This window comes from Oryx dammah, unplaced genomic scaffold, assembly GCF_014754425.2.
Source record: "Oryx dammah isolate SB20612 unplaced genomic scaffold, SCBI_Odam_1.1 HiC_scaffold_5, whole genome shotgun sequence".
Lineage (NCBI taxonomy): Eukaryota > Metazoa > Chordata > Mammalia > Artiodactyla > Bovidae > Oryx > Oryx dammah.
Window position 1 is genome coordinate 47,640,388 of NW_024070189.1, and position 25,990 is coordinate 47,666,377.

General features: G+C 49.2%; 1 protein-coding gene across 2 annotated transcripts in view; it reads left to right on the plus strand.

Annotated features, from left to right (window-relative positions):
• Nucleotides 1–6,720: 6,720 nt before the first annotated feature.
• Nucleotides 6,721–25,990, plus strand: part of ANXA6 (annexin A6) — a 49,349-nt gene continuing 30,079 nt past the window's right edge. For both annotated transcript variants that reach the window (XM_040239561.1, XM_040239562.1), the window contains exons 1-6: nucleotides 6,721–6,863; nucleotides 17,090–17,133; nucleotides 22,194–22,284; nucleotides 23,267–23,361; nucleotides 23,889–24,002; nucleotides 24,978–25,068. In XM_040239561.1, coding sequence (XP_040095495.1) covers nucleotides 17,116–17,133; nucleotides 22,194–22,284; nucleotides 23,267–23,361; nucleotides 23,889–24,002; nucleotides 24,978–25,068 — 409 coding nt within the window. In that variant the 5' untranslated portion in view covers nucleotides 6,721–6,863; nucleotides 17,090–17,115. The remainder of the gene's footprint in view (nucleotides 6,864–17,089; nucleotides 17,134–22,193; nucleotides 22,285–23,266; nucleotides 23,362–23,888; nucleotides 24,003–24,977; nucleotides 25,069–25,990) is intronic.

Genomic DNA, 25,990 nt, shown 5'->3' on the forward strand with positions numbered 1-25,990 from the left:
GGAAACAGTGCTTCCCGTGTAATGTAACATATCAAATAAGGTATAAATTAAATACCGTATGGTATCAATTAAATACCATATCTAATTAGTTTAACATCTCCCTTTCTACAAGGAGAGAAAACAAATCTTTGGTACATTTGAGAGACCCTGTGAAATATTTCAAATCTCAGAGTTAGTTCTAAGTCACAAAGACTTTGTTGAGAATTTCATTTTGGAAAGTTTGTCAAAAATATCAAAAGTTTTTCAAAACACTTGGTCAAACAGGATCATAGGTCATTGTGAAAATATACTTAGTTATCCATTTAAATAATAATAACAGTGACTTCACAGGCAAACATAGAAGGTTATATAGTTCTGAGCAAAATTTAGCTTTTTTAATATCTGGAGGACTAAAAACCTGATAAATGTAGAAAATAAGGTGCAATTTTGGCAAAACAGGCTCTACCTTTTACAGCCACTTATTATCAAGAGCAGACCAATAGGAATAAGCCAATAAACAAATTAGCTTTATTTACCGTGGATTAATCCTAGATCATGTGAACCTAAAAAACATTTGGCTTAGTTTCTGTTATATATCAGGGAATATACTCAGTTTATACAGTGCTTTTTTGTTTTAAGCCAATTAAATAGAGCTCTTTTACAAAATTAGTTTTAGCAACACCATCTGAACGTAGAAAAAATACCATATCTATATTTATAATATACATACATAGATATCTACACAAACATACACAAAGATCTCACAGTTTTCATTTTAAAAGTTTAGTCCTTAATCAGGTATAATACAAAACTCACTAGTTTGTAGTTTATTATACCAAGTGAAGTAAGTCAGACAGAGGAAGACAAATATATGATATAACTTATTTGCAGAATCTAAGAAAGGATACAAATGAACTTATTTACAAAACAGAAACAGACTCACAAACAGAGAAAATAATCTTATTGTTATCAAACGGAAGAGGGGGGAGATAAATTAGGAGTTTGGGATTAACATATACACACTGCTGCATACAGAATTGGTAAGTGGGATTTCCCTGGCAATCCAGTGGTTAAGACTTTCGATGCTTGGTTGGGGATCTCAGAGCATTTCCATTTTGGAAAATTTTTCTGAGGCTCCTAAGAGTGCTCTCGCTAGCTCCCTCTGCTCCTTCCTGTTCCTCTGAATGTCCACCACAATGTTCTCCTACCTGCTATCCATCTATCTCTGAACTTCCTTTTTGTAACACTGAGATTTATCCCCTGCAGAAGACTATCCATACTGCCCTTTCTGTTATGACAATCCCCTTTAAAACCAGATATTATGCAGCTGGATGGGTGGATCAACCTACAATGTCTAAATAAACTCTTTCATTATTTGTGGAGAATATCTTTAAGACCTGTATTTGCCCTTGACAAGCAATTTTTAAATTTTCATTTATTTTTTAATTGAAGGATAATTGCTTTACAGAATTTTGTCATTTTCTGTCAAACCTCAACATGAATTAGGCATAGGTATATATGCCTTTGACATATATATATGCCTTTGACATATATATATATGCCTTTGCAATTTTAAGGAGATAATTTGAGCAACCGAGTCCTTTAGGTAATTTGAGTTTAAAAATACCTCTTTTCCTTAAAAAATTTTTTTTTCTCCAGTCTTGGGAATCAGAGATGGTTTAGGTAAGAGTTCTCAGAGAGGTTACAAGCCTTTTGAGATAAATAGGGATGGTTTGGAGATTCATGAAAAGGAATGGGTAGAATTTGAACTGCCTCTAAGAGCTGCATTTACAATTGTGCAAAAATTTGTAAGATGTAACTCAAATGACATTGCATTTCTCCCAGGGAAGCTGTTGTGGGTTCATTGTATTTGGAGGCTCTCAATTCCAATTATAACCTCAGATATGCAGATAACACCACCCTTATGGCAGAAAGTGAAGAGGAACTAAAAAGCTTCTTGATGAAAGTGAAAAAGGAGTGTGAAAAAGTTGGCTTAAAGCTCAACATTATGAAAACTAAGGTCATGGCGTCTGATCCCATCACTTCATGGGAAATAGATTGGGAAACAGTGGAAACAGTGTCAGACTTTATTTTTTGGGGCTCCAAAATCACGGCAGATGGTGATTGCAGCCATGAAATTAAAAGATGCTTACTCCTTGGAAGGAAAGTTATGACCAACCTAGATAGCATATTCAAAAGCAGAGACATTGCTCTGCCAACAAAGGTCCGTCTAGTCAAGGCTATGGTTTTTCCAGTGGTCATGTATGGATGTGAGAGTTGGACTGTGAAGAAGGCTGAGCTCTGAAGAATTGATGCTTTTGAACTGTGGTGTTGGAGAAGACTCTTGAGAGTCCCTTGGACTGCAAGGAGATCCAACCAGTCCATCCTAAAGGAGATCAGTCCTGGGTGTTCTTTGGAAGGAATGGTGCTGAAGCTGAAACTCTAGTACTTTGGCCACCTCATGCGAAGAGTTGACTCACTGGAAAAGACTCTGATGCTGGGAGGGATTGGGGGCAGGAGGAGAAGGGGACAACAGAGGATGAGATGGCTGGATGGCATCACTGACTCAATGGACATGAGTTTGAGTGAACTCCGGGAGTTGGTGATAGACAGGGAGGCCTGGCGTGCTGCAATTCATGGGGTCGCAGAGTCAGACATGACTGAGGGACTGAACTGAACTGAACTGAATACCAATTGAAATAGGTTTCCTGTTATTTGTTGTCTTACATCCTTTTTGTAATTAACTGTGTAGATAAACTAATTTGGGAATTTCCAATAAGCCCCAAGTTGGCCGATTTAATTGTAAATCATCCCAGGTAATTATAGTCCAAACTTTGGTGGTGGTGGTTTAGTTGCTAAGTCGTGTCCAACTCTTGCGACTCCACGGACTGTAGCCCGCCAGGCTCCTCTGTCCATGGGATTCTCTACACAAGTACACTGGAGCCTTACCTTTAGAGAGGAAAAATTTCATTTTTCTAAGAGTGGTTAATCACCACACCAAAACTGGCACAGAGGACACTGAAATAGAACAGAACGTCTTCTAAGGTGGGAGATTCAGGTACAGGGCTTAGCACCACAAGCCAGGACCACCTAAGAAAATGGCAGAGCACAGTGCATTCTGGTAGGTGCTTTATTCCAGTCCGCGGTGATGCTGGAGTGAGGGCAGAGGCAGGTCACTCTGTATTCCATTTGTCTGATCAGGTCAAAGAAAGAAGTGCAGAAGGCTGCAAATAAGAAAAGAGTTTGTTTGGTCTTACGAATTGCGATTTGGGAGTCACAGATTCCAGTAAAACTGAAATAGTGTTCCAAAGAAGAGAAAGAGTCAAGGGCTTATAATTATAGGCAAAAGCCATGAAGCTGGGAATTCCCTGGTAGTCCAACGGTTAGGACTGTGTGTTTTCACAGCCAAGATCAATCCCTGGTTAGGGAACCAAGATCCTCCAAGCTGTGCAGTGTGGCAAAAAAAGAAAAAAAAAATTAAAGAAAAACTGCACTTGTATTAAAAGCCATGAGGCTGGACTCTAATGTAAGAAAGTAAGTGTTTGTCCTTAAGGGATGGCTGTTTTAAGTTCTTTTTAAGGTAAGTGTTTGATGAGTACCTGAGTATTAGCCTCTGGATGAAAATAGATGTTCTGGACAAGAACAAATTCCATCAGATTCCATCTAGGCGAAGACAAGCATAAGTCACACTTCCTCAATGGCATCCAGACTCCATATTTAGAGAGCTCTAACAAATACCAAGTCCATTTGGATTTTCCTTTCACAAGGGGGCTGCCCAGAGAGCTAAGTAAAACATTATTTTGGGGTTAATATTTGATAAGCTAAGAGATAAGTGTTTGATTCAGTAGACTGAGTGCAGAGGCTTGCCCTCACCAATAGGGTAGAAATCCATCGAGGGACCTAATGAAACAAAAGGCAAATGAAGGGCAAATTCACTGTCTCTTCTTGAGCTGGAAAATCTCTCTGTTCCTGCCTTGATAGACGTCAGAAGCTATATCTTCTCTTCTCGCTGCCCATTCCTGTCCCTACCTTCCCGCCCCTCCTTCCTTCTGGCTCACTCCACTCCACTGGCCTCCTGCTGCTCCTTCAACATTCCAGGCTTGCTCCAGCCCTGGAGCATTTGTTCCAGCTGTTTCCTCTGCTGAAAACCCCTATGTAACATTGCAACTTCCCCCACCAGCCTGGGACACTTCATCTGCTTTTTCTTCTTTTTGTCCAAAGCACTTATCACCTTCTAACATACTGTCATGATTACTTATTGTGTATCTATCTACCCTGTGCTGGAATGCAGATTCCATGAGGGCAGAGATCATTGTGTTTGCTGATAAAGTTTAAAATAGTGCCTGCTACAGAGGAGGTGCTGAATAAATATTTACTAATGAATTGTGAGGATTCAATGTGGCATTGCAAGTAAAGCATTTATAATGGTGCCTGGCTCATACAAAATTCTCAATAAATAGCAGATACTGTTATGATGCTTGAGGAGACCTCACCTCCATCCTTGCTTGGGCCAGCCAGCCTCCTCACAGTCTATCTCAGAAGGTGTTGCTTCTGAAGCCAAGCAGGACCCTGTGGGCTTCCACATATAAATCCTTTCTGCATCCCCATTTCTTGTTTGTAGAAAAACAGGCTTTCATCAGCCTCCATGACCTTCCCTGTTCCGTCTAGTCAAGGCTATGGTTTTTCCCGTGGTCATGTATGGATATGAGAGTTAAACTGTGAAGAAGGCTGAGCGCCGAAGAATTGATGCTTTTGAACTGTGGTGTTGGAGAGGACTCTTGAGAGTCCCTTGGACTGCAAGGAGATCCAACCAGTCCATTCTGAAGGAGATCAGCCCTGGGTGATCTTTGGAAGGAATGATGCTAAAGCTGAAACTCCAGTACTTTGGACACCTCATGCGAAGAGTTGACTCATTGGAAAAGACTCTGATGTTGGGAGGGATTGGGGGCAGGAGGAGAAGGGGACGACCGAGGATGAGATGGCTGGATGTCATCACGGACTCGATGGACGTGAGTCTGAGTGAACTCCAGGAGTTGGTGATGGACAGGGAGGCCTGGCGTGCTGTGATTCATGGGGTCGCAAAGAGTCGGACTCGACTGAGCGACTGAACTAACTAACTAAGTTCAGTTCAGTTCAGTCGCTCAGTCAAGCAGTTGCTAATCAGGGAAGGGAGGAGATGTAGAAACAAAGGAGGGGCAGTGAAGAGAAAATAGTGCAGTCTTGAGGCAGGGTCCTGGTCCTCCTGAATGAATATACATAGCAACACCTTTGAGTTATTCTGCAGGAACCCGTGTCCGGTAACACTTCTGCTAACAGCAGATGTCATCTTAAGTTAATCAAGTAATTAATTTACTTATTTAAACCATTAATTACTTTAATTTCTTCTTAGTCTCCTACTAGATTCCATTCATCTTTTGGTTACAATTTAACACGATTCTCATTCAGAGATGTAGGTTAGGCAGGATCCATCTGCCATTAAAGCATCTTTTATTGCTGCCAGATTGTAACTACATAATCTTTATATTAACAAAGACCCAACCATTTGTCTTCCATAAGAGTAGAAGCTCCCTGAGGGCAGGTCTGGGCTTCATTTATTATTTGTTCCCTGGTCTCCCAGCTCAATGCCCAGCATGAAGCAGGTGCTCAGTAAATGTTGGGGGAATCAATAGATGAACATACTCCTTGCTAGAGGTTTAGAGTTCGGAGGAGAAGGGGATGGCCGAGGATGAGATGGCTGGATGGCATCACGGACTCAATGGACGTGAGTCTGAGTGAACTCCAGGAGATGGTGATGGACAGGGAGACCTGGCGTGCTGCGATTCATGGGGTCGCAAAGAGTTGGACACGACTGAGCAACTGAACTGAACTGAACTGAAACTAGTGACAGATTGAAGACAACATTTGGAAGGAGCTTTGATGATCCCTCTTTTGGTTGAGCAAATTGAAAATCAGAGCATCTAAGAGCCTTGCCTATGAAGACTCAGCAGCCCAGGGTTGCCATCTTCCCATCAAAGCAGAATTTCTAAGGGGTGGGTGAGGGTGGGAAGTACTTCTGATTTTACTGCAGCATCACCTCCTCCAGGAAGCCTTTACAAATCCCCTGGGGGACAGTCATTCTCAGTTCCTCTGGATTTCCAAAGTTTATCCCTTTCTAATTATTCTATGGTTTTCCCCCACAGCCCCGAATTATAGCTGATAGTCTGTCTCCCTTTCCTGGGGACTGTGCGCTCCCCAGAGCAAAGCTGGAGCAAGCGCCCCTCCGGAATCACCTGGCCCAGGTTGGAGTCCCCGCTCCACAACTTACTAGCTGTGTGACCCTCGTTTAAAAACTGGGCTTCTCTGGGCTCTCCTCTGGAAAGTGGCTGAGTCATGTCACAGACCTGATGGGGCTGCTGAGGAATAGAATTTGATCAGGCAGATTAAATGCTTGGCTTTAACTTTGTTAAGCTTGAAGGTCCTGTTTCTCAACAAAGCTAGGGCGAGCAGCAGGAATTTGGGGGAAACCGTACAGAACTGGAGTCGGGAGCTCTGATTTTTGGTCCTGAATGGCCGAGTGACCTTTGTCCGCCTTCCCTCTAGGTCGCGCGGGTCCTGGGACTGAGCTTGGACGGCGGTTCTGGAGAGGCCCCTCCCGGCTGGTGACATTCTAAGATTCCAGGAGCGAAAGAGTTTGGGGATGGGAGAAGGGTGGGGGTGGGGGAGGCGAGGCGAGCCCGATTGGCCCCTGCGCGCCACGTGTCGGGCCGGGGAGCCGAAGACTGTCCTGGCCCGCCCTAGCGCTGCGACTGCTACAGCTCTGCTAACGGGCTCTCACCCAGCGAGCTCCGCGTCCGCGTGTCGGTCTGCCCCTCTGTCCGTCCGCTACGGGAGGCTTCCGCCGCGGGGTGAGTAGGTTGAAGCTGGAGACGGGATCGCTCCAGGGGAGCCCCCCACCCCACTCGGGGCGGGGGGCGGTTGTAGGGACCTGAAGGGAGAGCCGTAAACACCCAGTCATCTCTGACCCACGCCTGCCGCCGGCTCCGGGGAGGGGCGCGGGGACCGGGAACCCGAGAGGGTCGCGGGCAGCGCGTGTCTGGGGCAGCTCAGTGGAGCAAATCCACGGCCGCAGGCGGGGAAGCGGAGGCGGAGGGCGCGCGGGCTGCGGCTTGGAAAGGAGAAAAGAAGAAGAGGAGGAGGGAGGGGACAGGGGGTGCTGCTCTGCAGAGTGTGTGGAGGAGGGGCTCCTGCCTTGAGGGGCTTGAGAGACTTAGAAGGCCCCGGGTTGGAGGCACCTGGGTGGGGGTTTAAGGGCCCGCAGGGAAGGGTGTGGCTGGAGCCGAAGACTGGGCAAAAAGAATCAGACCCTGGGGCTACACCTGAAATGGCTTGTGCGTGTTCCCGAGGGAGGGCCCTTTCTATGCTGACCGAGAGGGGCGCAGGGCTGTCCACAACTCCAGGCCCCGTGGACCCTCCCGCCTTCTAGGGACCACTCCTCTCTTCTAAAGGAGACTCCCAGCTGGGCTCCAGGGGCCTTGTGATGGCGTGGAGGCCCCACCCTTCCTCCCGATCCCCTCAGTCCAGGGTTGACCTTTCCAAAGCTTGGGGGCCTCAGATCACACCTCAGATACTAGCATGGGTGTGATTTTCCCTGAATCCAATCCTGGCTCCACCAGCCGCTTGCAGTGTGACCTTGAATCCCTAGCATTCCCTTTCTGAGCCTCTGTTTCTGTCTCCAAGTCCAGAACTGAAAAACCCAGCCCCTCTCAGAGGAAGCAATGGCTGTGAAAATTGATTTGTCAGCTGCAGAGAATGATGACAGATTTGGGAAGTCTTGATTACAGACTTGGGAAGCTTGGCCTACCCAGCTCGGCCTTGCAAGCGGAAGGGGTAGGGTGGTCCTTTGCTTCCTCCCTCCCCTTCCTTTCCTCTCAACCTTGGTGGGTCTTCACCGACAATTCCAAATTTGGACATAGGCCCCGGAGTTTGTAAAAGAGCTCTGGTTTCCCTGGTCCACCGTTTCCTCTCACTTCCCCTTCCTCCCCTACCCAAAGCACACCTTAAATTGCTGGCGCCACTGACCCAACCTGTTATTATGACCTTCTTAGCTCCCACTTTGGAGGTGAATGGCCTCCCAGTTTCAGTTGTCATGGACCCTGCCCTTCTGGCTGGCAAGCTCTGCACCAACGCAGAGGGCACTGGCCTCGGGGTCAGTGAAAAGTTGGGTCACAGTTCCAGGCACTGGGGTCCTTGGGCAAACCCCTTCCTGCTCTGTGCCTTAGTTACCCTTCTATAGGAAAGCCTCTTGCTGCATTGGTGGTCTAGGATTTAACTGTTCTGAGCTTTAGGATTGTGGGGAATAGGGTGGGGCAGAGGCACCCATCCCCCTGGGCAGCTGTGACAGTCACTCATCCATCTTTCTTTGCCTTCCACTCTTTGTTCCTGAGGCCCAGGCTGCTGGGATACAGAAAATATTTGTGGTTTCTGGGTAAGGGCCACAGCTGTTACTGGAGCAGACTCTGTCTTGGAGTGTGCAGAAGAGGGGGCTGCCCCTGGGAAGCCAGGGTCCTGGCCTGTTGGGCTTATTCCTGAGACGGGGACGGGGAGCTCTGCAGTGTTGGGTCCCCGCCAGCATCTGGAGCATCTGCACTGCAGCACCCAGAGGCGCTCCAGCCACACCCAGCCCCAGCCTCTGCCTTGCACCAGCCAGCCGGGGCCCCAGGCACACTACCACCGCCCTGGGCCTTGGTGCCTTCCTCTTTAGAGGGTTAAGAGCTGTGCCCAGGGGACCCAGCTGGTCAAATGGTTTGGGGCTGCTGGCTCTTCATGCGCCATTCTAGAATTTTTCCACAGAGGTCCAGTCATGTCTCTAACCTCACCTCCCCCCACAACCTCTCCAAGATGCTTCCTGGGTGGGGGCAAAGCGTAGGATGTGGTCTCGACCCTGATATTTTCAACTTGCCTCTTCCTCTAGCTCCATCTCAAAAGAGGAGAGGAAGTCTTGGGTCAGGGCGCCTTTATCTATCCTTCAAAACGTGTTGGTTTGGAATCCAGCCACATTCCCTTTCCTTTTGGGGTTGAGAAGCTCTCTCCAGAGACTGGCTAAGGAGGAATGCCTGGCCTTGGGTTCTCCGAGCCTCGGATCCCTGTCTGTAAAATGACGATGAGGTTGATATTCTCCCTCACGAGATTATAAAATGGCTGCTGCTGCTAAGTCGCTTCAATCATGTCCGACTCTGTGTGACCCCATAGATTGCAGCCCACCAGGCTCCCCTGTCCCTGGGATTCTCCAGGCAAGAACACTGGAGTGAGTTGCCATTTCCTTCTCCAATTATAAAATGGCATATGTGAAAAAGTGTTTTGTAAACTGAGAGCGCCCTGCCCAGAGAATCAGATGCTACTGCTGGAATCTCAGAAGGGTGTGGTGCTTGAGGAAGCAGATGACCTGAGCCTCGGGTTCCTCATCTACCAAACGGGTGTCTTTGTAAATAATAATAAAATAGTAACTTCTATTACTTATTGAACCTTGTAACTTACCAGGTCTTGGCTGAACCCTTGATATGTTGGATGCTGTTACCTTGCCCTTTCTGCAAATGTGGAAACTCAGTTATCATATGTTTAGGGTAGAAAGAACACTAACATTTACATAGGGTGTCCTTTGTTCCGGGATGTCTTCTAAGCACTGTTGTTCTTTAGTCACTAAGTTGTGTCCGACTCTTTTGTGACCCCATGGACTGTAGCCCACCAGACTCCTCTGTCCATTGAGTTTCTCAGGCAAGAATACTGCAGTGGGTAGCCATTCCCTTTTCCAGGGGACTTCCCTATCCAGGGGTCAAACCCGTGTCTCCTGCATTGGCAGGTGGATTCTTTACCTCTGAGCCGCCTGGGAAGCCCCCTTCTAAGCACTAGATATGTCTAAACTTTTTTCATGCTCACCACAACTCCTCTAAGGTAGGCACTATTTTATCCTCTATTTTACATTTGAAGCTAAGTATGTGCCCAAGGCCACTCAAGCTCCTGAACAGCAGATCAGGCTCCAGTCTCAGGCAGTCTGGCTCCTGCCTGTGTGCTGGGAGACACTGTGCTTTGTTGTTGCTCACGAAAGTGGCCTGAACTGGGATTCAAACCCAGGCTAGTCCAACTCCAAAGCTGGGCCATCCCAGATTGTCTCCTGGGGCCTTATCCTGCCTGAGGATCAATGGTTCTGGGTCAGGAGAGGGGAAGACACTGCTCTCTAAGAAATCCGAGTGCTGTGAGCTAGGGGGTGTGCCGGGGCACAGGGCCAGGAAAGGCATTTACTCTGGCTTCATTAAGGCAGGTCCTGGCAGGGGGAGGGGCCGGCCCTTGGTGTCTCCTGCAGACTGTGGTGGGGAGGAGCCATCAGAAAAGGAGAAAGGGGAGGATCTAGATTTTGTAGCTCAGGGGCCTCCAAAGAGGGGTGGGCACACCCTGGGAAGCACTAAAGATGATTTACTGGGATGCCAGAAGAAATTGTTAGACTTCTTACTATATATATTTTTAATCTCATGCTCAAAAAGTATGTTTGTTTCTCGTAATGAATGATCTTTATTTTTCTTTTGTTACTGGTGGTATATGGGATCCAAAAAAAAAAAAATGCAGGTCACTGCACAAAAATTTGTCAACTTCATTGAGGTGGGAGATTCATCTGTCCTATTATCTTTTCTACCCCCCAGCTCCTGCCAATGGGCATGCAGGAGGCACTCAATGTATAGGTTTTGAAAAATGAGGTCCTGCTTAATCACTAATGTTTTGTATGAGCGGGGAAAGTTGCTTAGCCCCTCCAGTAATTTCCTCTCCTGGCTGTATAATGAGTTTGAAAACGGTTGGCAAGATGATTTCTTTTTATTCTATGATTTTTTTCAAAGGAGTCACTAAAGAAAGCATGGAAATTACTCAGTATCTTTCACTCAACGATCGTTATAAACACCCTTGGTAGTAGGGGTGAATTAAGGAAACATACACAATGATTTTCAGGAAAAGGTAAAAAGGTAAAGTGATTCTACCTTTATATCACTCACACAGATATAAAAATGATCATGTGCAAAAGATTTTATTCTATTCAATAATCAATGACTGGACCAGGCAGATGTTAGAACCAGCTCAGAAGAGAATAAGTAGTTACTTTTATATCAAAAGGAATGTGCAAATGGAGGCAAACAGGTTTTTCCACCAGAGGTGGGGGAGGGGAAAGGAAGGGAAATCCATCCAACTTTTTATCAGATAGGACAGAATGAGCATGTCTCTAAGAACTGGGTTTTTATAGATTTTTTTTTCCCTTGTAATACCTTGAAGACAAACAGCCTCCAACTAATTGAGGAATGATAAGTCCACAGCTGTTGACCCAAGCCTCTCATGAGTAGATGGTTTCAGAATCACGCTGTGGTTCAAAGGTGGGAAAAGACCCTTCTGGCTTCCTAGAAGAGTTAGAGTCACTTAGGAAAGTTTTCAAAAATTTCAAAAGCCCAGGCTTCATCTGTGGCCTTTTGAGTCTCTGGAGGTGGCCTTATGCTTTGCTAAGTTTGAAAAACTCTGCAGGTGGTTATTAATGAAGTCGGAATTGAAAAAGCACTGATTTTGAGGCTAGAAGACTGGTTAGAAAGTGCTAGTGGAAGAGATTCCTGGTTTAGGGGGAAAGGGGGTGTGGTGGTGGGTGAAGAGGAAGAGGAGGGCAAGCAAATCAGGAAGGATGCCAAGGGCCTTGAATGCCGAGCTCAGAGGGCCTACGTTGAAGGAGGCCCTTGGAGATGAGTGGGCAGTCCCTTGGGCACTCCTGCGGCACAGAGGTTTGGGTGATTTTTTTGCATGATTTTCCAGATTATTTATAAAACTTTCCTCAATTTGCCCTTACCCTCCACACTTGATCTCATACCCTAATACTCAACATCTCTCTCCTCCCAAAAGTGCACTCAATTCCTCCAAAGCTGGCAGGCTGCGTTTTGAAGACAGAAGTGCTTTTTCTTATGCTGGTGCTTCTTCTCCCCTTTCTTCTCCTTCCTCTGCTTCATTCCATTGAGTCCATATTCTTGATTGTGTACTTCTGTCAGCCTGAACCCCTAATATACATCTTTAACTTTATGTATGTATAGCAGACATAAAGTTGGAACATGAAAGGACAAGATCAATGTATTATTTTTATCTGTCTATTTAGTTGTGCCAGGTCTTAGATGAGGCATTCGGGATCTTTAGCTGCGTCTTGTGAACTCTCAGCTGTGGCATGTGTAATCTAGTTCCCTGACCAAGGATTAAACCTGTGCCCCCTGCATTGGGAGCTCAGATTCTTAGCCACTGGACCACCAGGGAAGTCCCAAGATCAATTTAAGAAGTTGTAAGTTGTAGTATTTTCATCCTACACCCCAATGGATCATTGTGTCTGGTACCCCACTTTGGAGACCACTGCCCGAATGACAATGATTGTTTTAACAGAAGCTAAGTGAGCAAGTGAGTGAAGTCGCTCAGTCATGTCCGACTCTTTGCGACCCCATGGACTGTAGCCTACCAGGCTCCTCTGTCCATGGGATTTTCCAGGCAATAGTACTGGAGTGGATTGCCATTTCCTTCTCCAGCGGATCTTCCCGACCTAGGGACTGAACCCGGGTCTCCCGCTTGTAGACAGACGCTTTACCATCTGAGCCACCAGGGAAGTCCGCTTAATAGAAGCTAGCACCACTAATTCAACATTTACTCTGCACTTCACCATGCTAAGTATTTTACTTGCCTTACTGTATTGAATATTCACAAAAACCTTATGAGATTATCATTTTAGAGGTGAAGAAACTGAGTAAGAGAAAAATGATGCAATTCGCCCATGGCCATGAGCAGCAGTTAGCATTTGAATTTAGGCTGTGACTGCAAAGCCTGCAGTCTTAATTACAAAATGCCATGCTGTGTCCTTTGTAAATGTTTGGGACTTTATTTTGTAGATGTGGAAATTGAGATTCATGTTTAGGTAACTTACAAAATTACAAATTGCTAGGGGGTAACAGTGTCAGACTTTATTTTGGGGGGCTCCAAAATCACTGCAGATGGTGACTGCAGCCATGAAATTAAAAGACGCTTACTCCTTGGAAGGAAGGTTATGACCAACCTAGATAGCATATTCAAAAGCAGAGACATTACTTTGCCGACTAAGGTCCGTCTAGTCAAGGCTATGGTTTTTCCTGTGGTCATGTATGGATGTGAGGATTGGACTGTGAAGAAGGCTGAGCGCCGAAGAATTGATGCTTTTGAACTGTGGTGTTGGAGAAGACTCTTGAGAGTCCCTTGGACTGCAAGGAGATCCAACCAGTCCATTCTGAAGATCAACCCTGGGATTTCTTTGGAAGGAATGATGCTAAAGCTGAAACTCCAATACTTTGGCCACCTCATGCGAAGAGTTGACTCATTGGAAAAGACTCTGATGCTGGGAGGGATTGGGGGCAGGAGGGGAAAGGGACGACAGAGGATGAGATGGCTGGATGGCATCACGGACTCGATGGACATGAGTCTGAGCGAACTCTGGGAGATGGTGATGGACAGGGAGGCCTGGCGTGCTGCGATTCATGGGGTTGCAAAGAGTCGGACACGACTGAGCGACTGAACTGAACTGAAAGCTGTGACTGGGTCTGACCTCCAAGCCCATGCCTTTTGCAGGACTTGGACGAGACTTTCTGTCTGGTTCTCTGTTTCCGCAATGCTATAGTTGGGCGTTGGTGGTCGAGCCCGCTCTGGTATTCTGTACCCCAGAGTGTTCCTCCTGGAGTCAGTCCTGTTTGCTGGCAGCCTGAAGTACTAAGGCAGGAGGTAGTCACAGCAGCACAAGGCCAGGAGGCCACTCTGCCTTGAATGTGTTTCTGGAATGATCTGTCCAGATGAACCTTCATGGAAATCCATGTCTGAAGAGATTCAGAGCTTCTGGGAGGAGAGAGGCACCAGTGTAGAGTGGCCATACCTGCCAGTCTTGATAAGCTGTTTCAACCAAGATGATGAAACTTGCATATTGAGGGTGGGATGGGGATAGAGAGGAGTCCTGTGGCCTTGGGGGAGAACTCTCCCATGAGAATCCCTGGTTGGTATCTGCAAAAGTCTCTCACACCCTCTTTCAGTTTTCACAAAGATGGAGTAACGTTGTCCACAGTTTGCTCATGAAGAAACTGAGGTTGAGAGAGGCAATCTAGCTTGTCTGAACAGAGGGGCAGGCTGGGAACCGAACCTGGGTCTTTTCCTTTGGCCTCTTCTTCACTTCGTGTTGCAGTGAGGGCTCATTGCTATGTGGAGGCTTGTGATGACCTGAATGTGGAAGGTGGAGAGGTGGGCCATTGTCTGAGCCTGACATGCCTTTATCTTTGTCTAGAAAGTGAGGGACTTGAAGCAGTGGGTTGTTAGATCTGGGATTCTGAAACACTGGATGTAAAACGTTTATTCAGGCAACTTGAGAAGTGTGGTCTGGGTCACCCTGGAAGGGATCAGAGCCCCTCATAAAGCCTCAATGGCGCCTCTGTGATTAGTTCCAGAGCTTCCCCCAGCGCTCAAAGGAGGGGCTGTCGAAGCTCAGCTCCCTTGAACTGCACTCAGAACATGCAGTTCTGGACGATGTTTGCTTTCTATGTATACACAAGACATGCACTCGCAAGAGGCACATACAGACTGCTCTCAAAACCCAGAGCATTTTCCCAAAGACTTGGCAGCCCCTCCTCTGAGCCATCCAGATGGGCCTGGGCTGCCGCCAGCTGCTGGGGTTTCCAGCAACAAGGCCAAAGAAAAATGCTTTGAAGCAGGAGATGCAGGTGACTTCCTGCTCCTCTTGCGGTCCCTTTCCTCTGCTGACTTTGGTGCTCCCTCACGTTTGCCCACACCGTCCCCCTGGCCTGGGGAAACCCAGAGCTGGCTCCTGGTCGAACCTCGGGGTAGACGTGGGCTCCCTATCCGCTGAGGGAGTTTCCATTTCCTGCTGCTGCTGCTAAGTCGCTTCAGTCTTGTCCAACTCTGGGCAACCCCATAGACGGAAGCCCACCAGGCTCCCCCGTCCCTGGGATTCTCCAGGCAAGAACACTGGAATGGGTGGCGAGCTCAGGTTTGTATCAGAGGGCCCTTGGTTGTCAGGGAAACAAGCAGGGTTTCCTCAAGCTCCGCTCTGAGCTCTCTGCGGTTGCAGGAAAATCGCTGCCCCCTGCTCTTCACTCAAGTCTGTCTGCTAACTGCGGTTTGGGGGACTTGATTTCAGGCAGTAGGGACACATAGATAAACACTACAGAGCCCTGTCCTTAGAATATCACCCAGCACATGAAGGCCACCACTTACTGAGAACACATCTCTGCCTGGCCTTGACATAAGTTGAGTCTCATCCTCCAACTCCCCAAGGCAGGAAGAGGAAGGCCCCAGTTTTGTACTTGAGATAACCTTGAATTCAGAGATGAGCAATGTGCCCAAAGTCACACAGCGAGTAAGTGACAAAACGGACTTGAGTCCGGGTCTGCCTGTCTGACCCCAAACCTGTGTTCCCATTCTCTTGCGGGTCTCCAGTGGCCCAGAGTGAGAGCAGGATTATCCGCTGAGATCAGGAGCTGATTTCCCCTTAGTGTGTGGGGGTGTAGGATGGGGGTGATGGTATGTGAAGACCTGGAAAGCAGGCAGGTTAAGCATCTCCTTCGTTTATACCCTCTGTTCTGGTTCAGCTCCCTGTGGGGTCTTACTGTATTTAAGTCTGATAAGAGTTTGTTACTTTTACTTTTAAAAAGTAATACATAGACCTGATTTTAAAAGATCAAATTGTACATTCCCAATTAAATGGAAAGCACTAGTCCTTCTTTCTTCTCTAATCCCAAGATTGCATCTCTTCCATCTCTGCCCATCTGCCAAGAGGGCTTCATAGCCCAGCCCCTCCACCCTTCTCTTCCCGTTTCCAAAGCAGTTAACATTCCCTTTTGCATTTCTTTTGGGGTAAGATGTTTGTTTCTTATTCCTCCCCTGGAGATTCTGTGTCCGGACACCCCTTTCAATAAGACTGGGTGTCCTGTTTGTTCATTCTCCACCCTCACCCATGATCTGTCCCATCAGAGAAAAACCCAAAGTCTTTACAGTGGCCTCAAGCACTGGTCCCTTGATGCCACATCCTACCAGTGCCCCCACCCCACTCCCTGCCACCATACTAGCCACACTGAGCTCCTTGACCTCACTGCCCTCAGGTAGCAACAAGGCTCATGTTCCCCCAAACGCCCCAGCTGAGATCACACCCCTTGTCACTCTCTCCCGACCAAGTTTCAGCTTCTCTCGTTAGTTTTTATCATATGCATTTATTATTCTTCCCCATTATAGAGGGGGCTCCTGAAAAGCACAGGTTTTAGAAACTCTCTTGTTCCTCTGCTATATACTCAGCATCTACAGCAGTGCCTAATCGGAGTAGATGCTAAAGAAACCAGAGCCCCTCAGATATTCGCAGCAGGTGACCCACTTTCATGAAAATGAAGTCGCTTAGTCGTGTCCAACTATTAGCGAACCCATGGACTGCAGCCCACCAGGCTTCTCCATCCATGGGATTTTCCAGGCAAGAGTACTGGAGTGGGGTGCCATTGCCTTCTCCGACATACGTATATATTCTTTTCCAAATTCTTTTCCATTTATGTGTTATCACAAGATATTAACTATATAGTAGGTCCTTGTTTATCTATTTTGTATGTAGTGATTCAATATTAACCTGTATGATCTTGGACAAATTGTTTAACCTCCCCATCCTCAGTTTCCTCCTCTATGAGAAAAGGGACTTTGGTGCCAGAAAGGATTGCTGGAAGGGTTAGGTGAGACAGCATCTGGGAAAGTGCCCTGCATGGCCTGGAGGAATCATCTGGTCAGTGGGCATGTCCTCTCTTCCTCTTCCAAATCCTCTCAGTTCCACGAGTCTTTCCCATCATGGTGTGAGCCCCTGGACCCTGAAAAGTCCATCTGTCATCCTCCCAAAAATGTGCCTGTCCCTGAGCCGCGTCTTTGGGTGTGATTTAACCTGAAGGGCTGGAAGCAGTTGAGAAAGAGCAGGCAGAGCACATTCTCCCTTGGGAGGAAGGAAAGGTGGGGAAATCTGGGGGAAAGAATAGAGAGAGTCAAAGTGCAGAGGCATCTCATGGCATTTCTTTTTTCTCCACAGTGTTTTCTGCTGCAGAACCTGAGACCATGGCGAAACCAGCACAGGTAAGGAGGTTCTCCCCTTTCTGTAGTACTTCCCCTGGGCCTGGGCTTTTCCTGGAGTCACTGGGCCTTTAGTACAGATCCCTGGTACCATCAGTTTGAAAGGAGCTGAAGAGGGTCTCAGGCTATGCTTGCTCCTATTACAAGTCACAGCTCTTTCAGATGCAAGTGACCAATGAAAACACACAGCATCCTAAACACAAAGTATGTGTATTGGCTCACATGACCGAGAAGCCCAGGGCTTCAAGTCTGGCTGGATCCAGGGGCCCATCTGATATTGTCAGGATTCTGCCTCTATGAACTGGGTGTTATCTGGGTGGCTTCATTCTTGGACAGATTCTTCCTTGATTTCTCATACTAGCTACCAGAAGGTCTAGGCTTCCCTTCTGCTTCCTGGGCAACGTGCAGGAAACAACATAATTTATACCACATGATTCCAGGGGAAGTTCTGGGTTTGGTTTTCATTGGCTGGGCCTGGGTAACTTGGATCTGGGTAGTGGAGTTGCTCCTTCCTGAACTGCATGGCCCAAGAGTGGTTCCCCCTGGCAGGGAGATGGAATACTGGACTGGCAAAAACTTTAGACGATCCTCTCTGCTCTGGAGGTGAAAGTGTTCCCTGTCACTGGCATTTGGGATGAAGTTTCCCTGCCTTGGGCGGCCCCAGTCTTTCATACCATCTGAGCACTTTGCCGGGCTGTAGAATTTGAGGTGTATCAGAGATGTTACTCCTGTGTGTAGCCAAGATTACGTTTCTGCCCTGGTCAGAAGTATTGCTCTGTGCCACGGTTTGCCTGAAAGTGATCCCTGTCAGCTGGCCTTAGAGAAAAAGACATGGTCACTGAAATGATGGGATTGAAAAGGAAGAATAAAACAAAGAGACCCCTGACTTGGCCCCTTTGGTCCTCACGTTGATCATAGAGCTATTGGCCACAGACATAATATAGGAGCTGCACAATCTCGGGTGAGTTCTTTACCTTCTTGGGGGCCCCCGTTTCCATTATGAGGTGACTGAGCTCTGTGATAACTAAACACTGTCCCCATCTTCATGACTTGCCACCCAATGCACGAAGGTCTTAAGGATATTTATTCACAATTCTTGAAGAGCACAGTGTGTTATATGATGTGAGATCAGTGTTCAAGAGTCTTAGCCATGGCCTCCCTGTCAGCCTCTGAGAGCACACTTTGCATAAGTGGCCTCTGTGACCAGAGAGGGTGTTAGTGGTTACAGACCGTGATCCAAGGCATAATTCTTGCTGCTCCCCATTTCCCATGTCATCCTAGAGTTACTTCCAGAGAGATACTTGAATTGCAGGATGCCAGATGACCCTAGTGGACAGATCAGGCCCTGGGAGCCAAGTGGCCAGGACACGCATTTTTGGACTCCTGGTCCAATGCTCCAAGACCCTACTGTCTGCCTGGCTAACCTGTGCTTTCTTGTCACCATGGGCCAGCAGCCACAGACATCCTGCAAGCAAGAATTCCAGGAGGGCTCTTGGAGTCCCTTGTCCTGTGGGATGAGTTGAAGCCCCCCTGTGCTCATGCGTGGTGCTGACGCTCTGATGGGTGCTCTGCGGGCATGCAGGTTGAGGAACTAGGAACTGGAGAGAGCTACTTGGGAAGAGCAAGGGGGCTGAGAATAGAGGGGATCCTGGACCAGAGGGGAGAGAATGTAGTGTGTGCAGGGCAGTAAAAGCAATTTGGATGCTTGGAGTGTGAGGGCTAGGGGAGGGAGGAGGGAGCTGAAGACAGTACAGATCCTCCTTGACTTGCAATGGGGTTACCTCCCAGTAAACCCATGGTGAGTTGAAAATGTCTTAAGTTGAAAATGCATCTAACTCACCTACCCCACTGAACATCAGTGCTTAGCCTCACCCACCTAAACTGTGCTCAGAACACTTATATAAGGCTGCCGTTGGGCTAAATCATCTAACACACAGGCTAGAGAAGAGTGAGAATGATCTTCCCTCCACTGAGTTGCAGTTTGTGTCTAATGCTCCTAATTCTTAGCACCCCAACTCTGCTCCTAGTGTGCCCCTTTCCCAACACACATGCGTGCTCACACATGTACACACACAGGCACAGAACAAGCCACCCCATCTTTTCTCTGGTTCAGGTCACTCCCAGTTACTTCTGCTGTGACCCTTGTGCCATCCCCCCATCTTTCCTTCCAGAAGGGAGGACCTCAGTGGAGGGAAGATCCTGCTTCTGGGACTCTGTGACATCACACATGGTCCTGTGGCCTCTGTTTTGCAGAGGTGTTCTGGTTTGAACATAAAGGTGGCAATAAGAGCAGTCTGAGGACGGGGCAAGGGGGCTGGTGTCTGCAACTTCAGAGCTGCAGAGGGAGGCCTGGGGCCGGCCCAGTCCAGGCGGCTCTCAGCCGGAGTCCCTGCCGCGCAGCCATGTCTCTGAGTCATATCGCTTCAGCTCCCGAGAGGCCTAGGACGCCTGCCCAAGCAGCAGCCTGCATGCAGCCCCGGGTCCCAGCTGCTCATCAGCTGGCCTCAGGGCCTGCTGAATATTTCAGGGTGGAAAGTGCTTTCTCCTCCTCTCTCCCCTCCCTTTGCGGGGTACAGGGCCAGGAAACTGTCTGCTGGGGCAGTGGCAGGCAGTCAGGGTGAGGTGAAGGAGCAGTGTTGGCCACGCAGATGGCACTTGGAAATGGCAAATTCACCAGGTTGGTGTGAGAATGACTGACGGTGGGAAACCTGGGTGATTTGAAGGACTGTTCCTGCGTGTCTAAATGTGACCAGTGCTGGGGTCCCTGGAGCCCCCCTCTCCCAGTGGCTGTGATCCTGCTGGCAGGATATTTATTATCATTGTGTAAAGACCCACAGAGGGAGAAAGACTGCCATTCTGCCGGCCAAGCCCACCGCTAAGGGAGCCTTTTGATCGGGCCTTGTGTCTGAACTTAGACTTCCTCTGCTCCATACAGCCTCGTCCTTCAGCTGCAGCCTCTGTCCCCACCCTGGGGTGAGGAAGGGCAGGGGCCGGAGGGAAGGTGGCAACTTGTTGCCAGGACCTCTGCCCTTCTTCCTGGGGGCTCTGCTGCTGTCTTGCCCTCTTCTCCTTCCTTCCTGGCCACTTAAAATCCCACCATCTTGGCAGCTTTGGACATCCGCATAAGCACTGAAGAATCTGGGCCCGCCTCCCTGAGTGCTCCTGCTTGCTCTTAGCTCAGATCTCTGCCATGCCATCTCTGCTATGCTGCGTCTCTGTGTGAAGCCTTTCCTCCCCTCCCCCATCCCTTGGGCCAGCTGTTGCTCATCCTTTAGCGCTCTGTTCGACTTAGACTTCCCTTCCAGGAAGTCTTTGATCTGCTCTGGGTGTATTCACAGTCACATATCTGCTCTCACACCTGTCTACCTAAGAAGCCAGTAGAGTGCCTAGTTGTGCCAAGCCCTGAGCTAGGTGCTGGGGTGACATAAGTGGGCAAGACAGACTCTCGTGGAGCTTTCTAAAGGGACTGTCTCTTTTCTGGTCCGGGTAGTTGGCCTGTGTTACCCTTTCCTTCTCTGCCCAGCAGTGCGATTAGGTTGCAGGGGATTCACGGGTGGCGGGAAGGGAGCTGTGTCCGTTCTGCCAGAACTTTAAATAGCACTTCTGTGCCCATGCGTGCATACCTCGGAGAAGCCAGCAATGGCAGACATAAACCACAGGGCCCCTGAATGCCTGGCCAGGCCCTGCGGTGTGGGCGCTGGGAGACCCAGGAGATGGTCCGGAGGTTCACGGGCTCCCATGCACTCCTTATTTTTTCAAACAGGATTATGTGAGCCCCCCCCCACAACCCGTCCCGATCCCCTCATCCAGCTTGAATCGCCCTCCACTCTTTTCCTGCATTCCTGGAGTATTTATTACTAGCTCTACGCTAATTTGTAGGCTAGTCTCTCTCCTCCGCTGGGTTGGAAGCTCATGAAAGTGAGGCTTGGGTCTTCTTTCTCCCGTAATCTTCAGCCCTTCGTGTAGTGAAGGCCTGGCACAGGCTAAGTGCCCAGTCGCCACGCAGTGTGCCTAGTGCCCCAGGCTCTGGCATCTCCACTCTCTCAGCTCTTGGTTGCTCTCTGGGCCCCGTGGTTCTCAGAGCTGTGTGTTCGACCCACATCTGACTTCTCTGTGAACGGCCCTTTGTGCATTCAGGTTTGACATCTAAGATTCGCTCCCCACCTTTGCCCCAACGACCCAGCCAGTTTGTCCTCAGATGCCAGCTCACGGCTCAGTTTACTGGGCCCAGAGGAGCGGCACCTCATCAGGGCAGATTCTGAGGGTGACTCTGGGCCTCCCACTCTGGGCCAAGGCACCCCTCTCCCCCTTGGAAGCTGGCAGTTGCAAGGTTTCTGGAGCTGGAGAACAAAGGGTCACTGGACAGAGATGTCAGCTATGTGTGACCCCAGCAAGTGGCTTCCCTTTGTGGGGCTCGGTTTCTTTGTTTCTGTGACAGAGATCATCTTAAGTGCTTCTACAAAATGCCATAATAATCACATTTATAAAGGTGAAAGGGCTTTCTACACCGCAGAGAGACATAAACACATGAGGGGCTCTTGTTTGTTTTGCAGAAACCATTCCCACCCCCTGCACTCAGTCTGGGCTCTTATCTGTCCCAGGTTCTGGGAAGGTGGTGCAGAGCTCGAGGCTTGACTGAGCCTTCCTGCCACGGGGAAAAGGCACTGTCCTTGGGGCAGGTGCTGGCAGGAGGTACGGGGAGAGCCCTCCCTACCCTGGTTGTGGCTTTCTGTAGCCGGCTCTCCGCGTTAGGGGCAGGGAGCTGAGCCACTGTCCAGGTGAGCGGTCGCGGTCTGGGGTGAGGCAGTGCAGGTGAAGATGGAGAGACATGGCAGATTCTGTTGCATTGTCTTTGTTCAGTCCAAAGACTGTGAAAATACACCCCGGCTCTTGCCATGCCATTATGGAGACTGAGTTTGGGGATTTGTAACGAATATCTGAGTATTTTAGGAGCAGCAGGGACTTTTATCCCATGGGCAGGGTTGGGAGGTAAGCTGGGGTTGGGACTGGGAGCCCTGTTCAGGGCCAGGTCAGCAGCTCACCCTCTGCTTGTCTCTCCACAGGGTGCCAAGTACCGGGGCTCCATCTGTGACTTCCCCGACTTCAACCCCAGCCAGGATGCCGAGACTCTGTACAATGCCATGAAGGGCTTTGGTGGGTGCTCAGCCACTGCGGGGAAAGGGGCCCGCAGGAAAGGAAGCAGGACTCACCTAGGCTTGGGGGTGTCCCCCCTTTTGGTTATTCAGTCATTCTTTTGTCTCTCTCTCTTTTTCTTTTGGCCACGATACATGGCATGCGGGATCTAAGTTCCCCAACCAGTGACTGAACCTGGGCCCCTGCAGTGGGAGTGCAGAATCCTAACCAGTGGACTGCCGGGGCATTCCCTTGTCTCTTCTTTTTATAATTTTATAATGGACTCTTCCAATGGCGCTAGTGGTAAAGAACCCGCCTGCCAATGCAGGAGATATAAGAGATGCAGGTTCAGTCCCTGGCCCAGGGAGATCCCCTTGAGAGGGGCATGACAACCCGCTCCAGTACCCTTGCCTGGGGAATCTCGTGGACAGAGGAGCCTGGTGGGCTCTGATCCACAGGGTCGCAGAGTCAGACGTGACTTGAGCGACTAGCACACGTGCCCATTCCAGGCCATGCACATTCCAGGTCTACTTTACCAGTAGACCTGCCACCCAGCTTGAGAGCGGCACTCGCTCACTCACGTAGCTGAAACATCAGGGTAGGTCCCCCTCCGGATAACATCACTTTGCCTTTTGTCTTGCATGTAAACACTCCCCTCAATTTGCAGCTTATTATTTTCTTTTATTTTTCCTGTCAGTGAAAGAACCCATCCTGGACGTTAGGACACCTGGGTTTTTCTAAGCCAAGCTCATTGGGAGACCGCAGGGGACTCCACGCTCCTCTCTGGGCCCCAGTTTCCTGGGGTGTGTGACGAGGAGCTAGATCATGGGCCATCATGTGCTAGCATCTCTCTCGGAGGGGCTCGCCAGGTCCCCACAGAGCCCCCCTCTGATGCCACTGCCTCTCGTGAGCAGAAGGCTGACACCAAGGACTGCAGGGAGCACCCCTGTTGGGCTTCCTGGAGGCAGGGTGGGTAGGGTGACGGGTGCCTCCCCTCTTCCAGGCAGTGACAAGGAGGCCATCCTGGAGTTGATTACTTCCCGGAGCAACAGGCAGAGGCAGGAGATCTGCCAGAATTACAAGTCCCTCTATGGCAAGGTAACCATGACAACCAGAGGGGTGGGGGCAGAGGGGGCATGCTCTGATTCATCCAGGCCCTTTCCTGAGTGTTTTACTCCAGCTCAGCTTCTATGCTGGCACTTCTGCCCTCCTTTTTTCTTCTCTCAGTCAGGCAGGGATCATCCAACCGTAATTGCATCTAGCGCACCTGCTGGGCACTGTGCTAGGGGTTAGGGCTACCCAGATAAATAAGAGCCGGGGGTGTCAACCTGCGGACTCACAGTGGGAGAGACACAGTGAACAAGTGAACAGTTAGCGGCAGGGAGGGGGCACTGTGCTTTGGACTGCAGTCCTGCCGTCTGCTAGCTGCGTGCCTCTGGGCAGGTTACCTGACATCTCTAAGCCCATTTCTGAAGGCCAATGATGGTATGTACCCCCCGAGTGACGATTAAGTTGAATTACTTCGCTCAGTGCCTGTACGGAATAAGTCCTCATTCAGAGTAATTCTTATCATTATAACTGCTCTTCCCCATCTTCTTCCATCTCCTCCTCCCTCCCGCAACCAGGATCTCATTGCAGACTTGAAGTATGAGTTGACGGGGAAGTTTGAACGGCTGATTGTGGGTCTTATGAGGCCACCTGCCTATGCTGATGCCAAAGAAATTAAAGATGCCATCTCGGTAAGAAGTAGGGTCTCTGTGTGTGTGAGGGTTGGGGGTGTGGTTCATGGGAGATTGCAGCTTCTACAGCGGAAATTCAGTGAGCCCTACACCCACCCCACACATAAGCCCTGCTTTGAGGCAGCAGCCCAAGTCCTGTCCCAGAGGGTGCTGTGGTCCCTCCAGATGGATGGAGGTGGCATAGGTGTTGGTGTGAGACCCACCCTGTGAAAGGGGGCCCTGGGCCTACACCCCACCCCAGTCGCTTACAGTCCTGAGGAAGCAGCACAGGGCAATGTGGAAACAGATTGTGTCCAACATCCAAAGGCCGGGGGCGTTGTAAAGGAGATCAGGAGGACAGGCCCTGGGCTTGGGGTGGCTGGAGAGGGCATCACAGAAGATGAGGGGATCGAGTTGGGCCTGAAGCCTGGAGAAGGTTTGGTTGACCAGAATGGGCAGGTCATTCTAGGCTGGAGAGGAAGTGGTTGTGGAAGTGTGTTCAGGATATAAGGGGCCGCCCAGTCTAGTGGAGGTGGAGGGTTTCTCCCTACAAATCAGGGAGAGCTCAAAGGCCTTTGAGTATAACTCGGCACTTTACAGTTATAAAGTGCTATGATCTTTGTCTCAGATGAGCTATATGAACTTGTTTTCATAAGCTAGTAAACTTAGCAGTGTAAGAGATTAGCACATTCTCATTCTTTCTGTGAGTTCGGCAGAGCAACTAGTATTATTTCCATTTTAAGGATAAGAAAAGTAAGGCCCAGGAAGATGAAGTTTTTTAATGAGCCATCACAAAGCGAGTCGCAGGCAGAGGCAGCACTAGAACTCCCGTCTTTAGGTTCTCAGGGCTGCAGCTCTGGATCATTGCCTAAGACCTGTGTTAGGAACACCCTGAGTGCTGGGGGTTTCCCAGCTCTGACCACCCCAGGTTCCCAACTTGGGGCTGGTAGCCTCCCATCTCAGCCCTTGACTCACATGCCCCTTCTTTCCTCCCAGGGCATTGGGACTGATGAGAAGTGCCTCATTGAGATCTTGGCTTCTCGGACCAACGAGCAGATCCACCAGCTGGTGGCAGCGTACAAAGATGGTGAGATGGGCAAGAGGGGCCATTCAAGGTTTTTCAGATGTGTAACGAAGGTGCTCACAAGAGTAGGGACCCTAAGACTCTACCCGTCCACCTTTTTTCCTCCTTCCCTCTGATCTGTCTGTCCATCCATCTATCCGTTTAGTAAGTACCTACTTTCTGCTGGGTTCTCAGCATATGGTGGTGGGCATCCATACCGTTCCTGCCTGAGAGCTTATGTACTAATGAGATGATGAGGGATATAGATAATAAACAGATAAACAAATGGGATGATGACACGTGGTAAAAGAAGGACACAAGACAGAAAACAAGTATCCAACTTGGAGAGGACGTGCTTCAGATAGGTGGTTGGGGAAGCCTGTCTTGGGAGGAGATGAGCAGGAGCCAGTTGTACACAGAGTGGGGAGAAGACCCTGGCAGGAGAGGGAATGACAAGTCCAAAGACCCCCAGGCAGAATAAGCCTGGTGTCCAGTGCAAGGCTAGAACAGCAGAGAGCAGGACAGGATTACACAGGGCCGTGCAGGCCAAGGCAAAGAGACAATGTTTATTCCAAACCTAGTGGGAAGCAGCCCACTCTAGTGTTCTTGCCTGGAGAATCCCAGGGACAGAAGAGCCTGGTAGGAGGCCGTCTATGGGGTCGCACAGTCAGACATGACTGAAGCGACTCAGCAGCCGCAGCAGCAGCGGTGGGAAGCCGAGGAGCCCGTGATGAGTGTGGGCTCTAAGACAGTCGCTCGTGCTGCTCTGGATCGGAGAAGCAGAAAGAACAGTCAGAAGGCTGTAGCCGCTGTCCAGGTGAGCGACAGTGGTGTCTGGAGTAGGACGCCACAGGTGAGGATGGAGATGTGTGCAGATTCCGTCTCACCATGTCATGAGTCAGCACAAAGCATTGTGAAAATACAGCCTGGGTCTTGCACGGCCAGC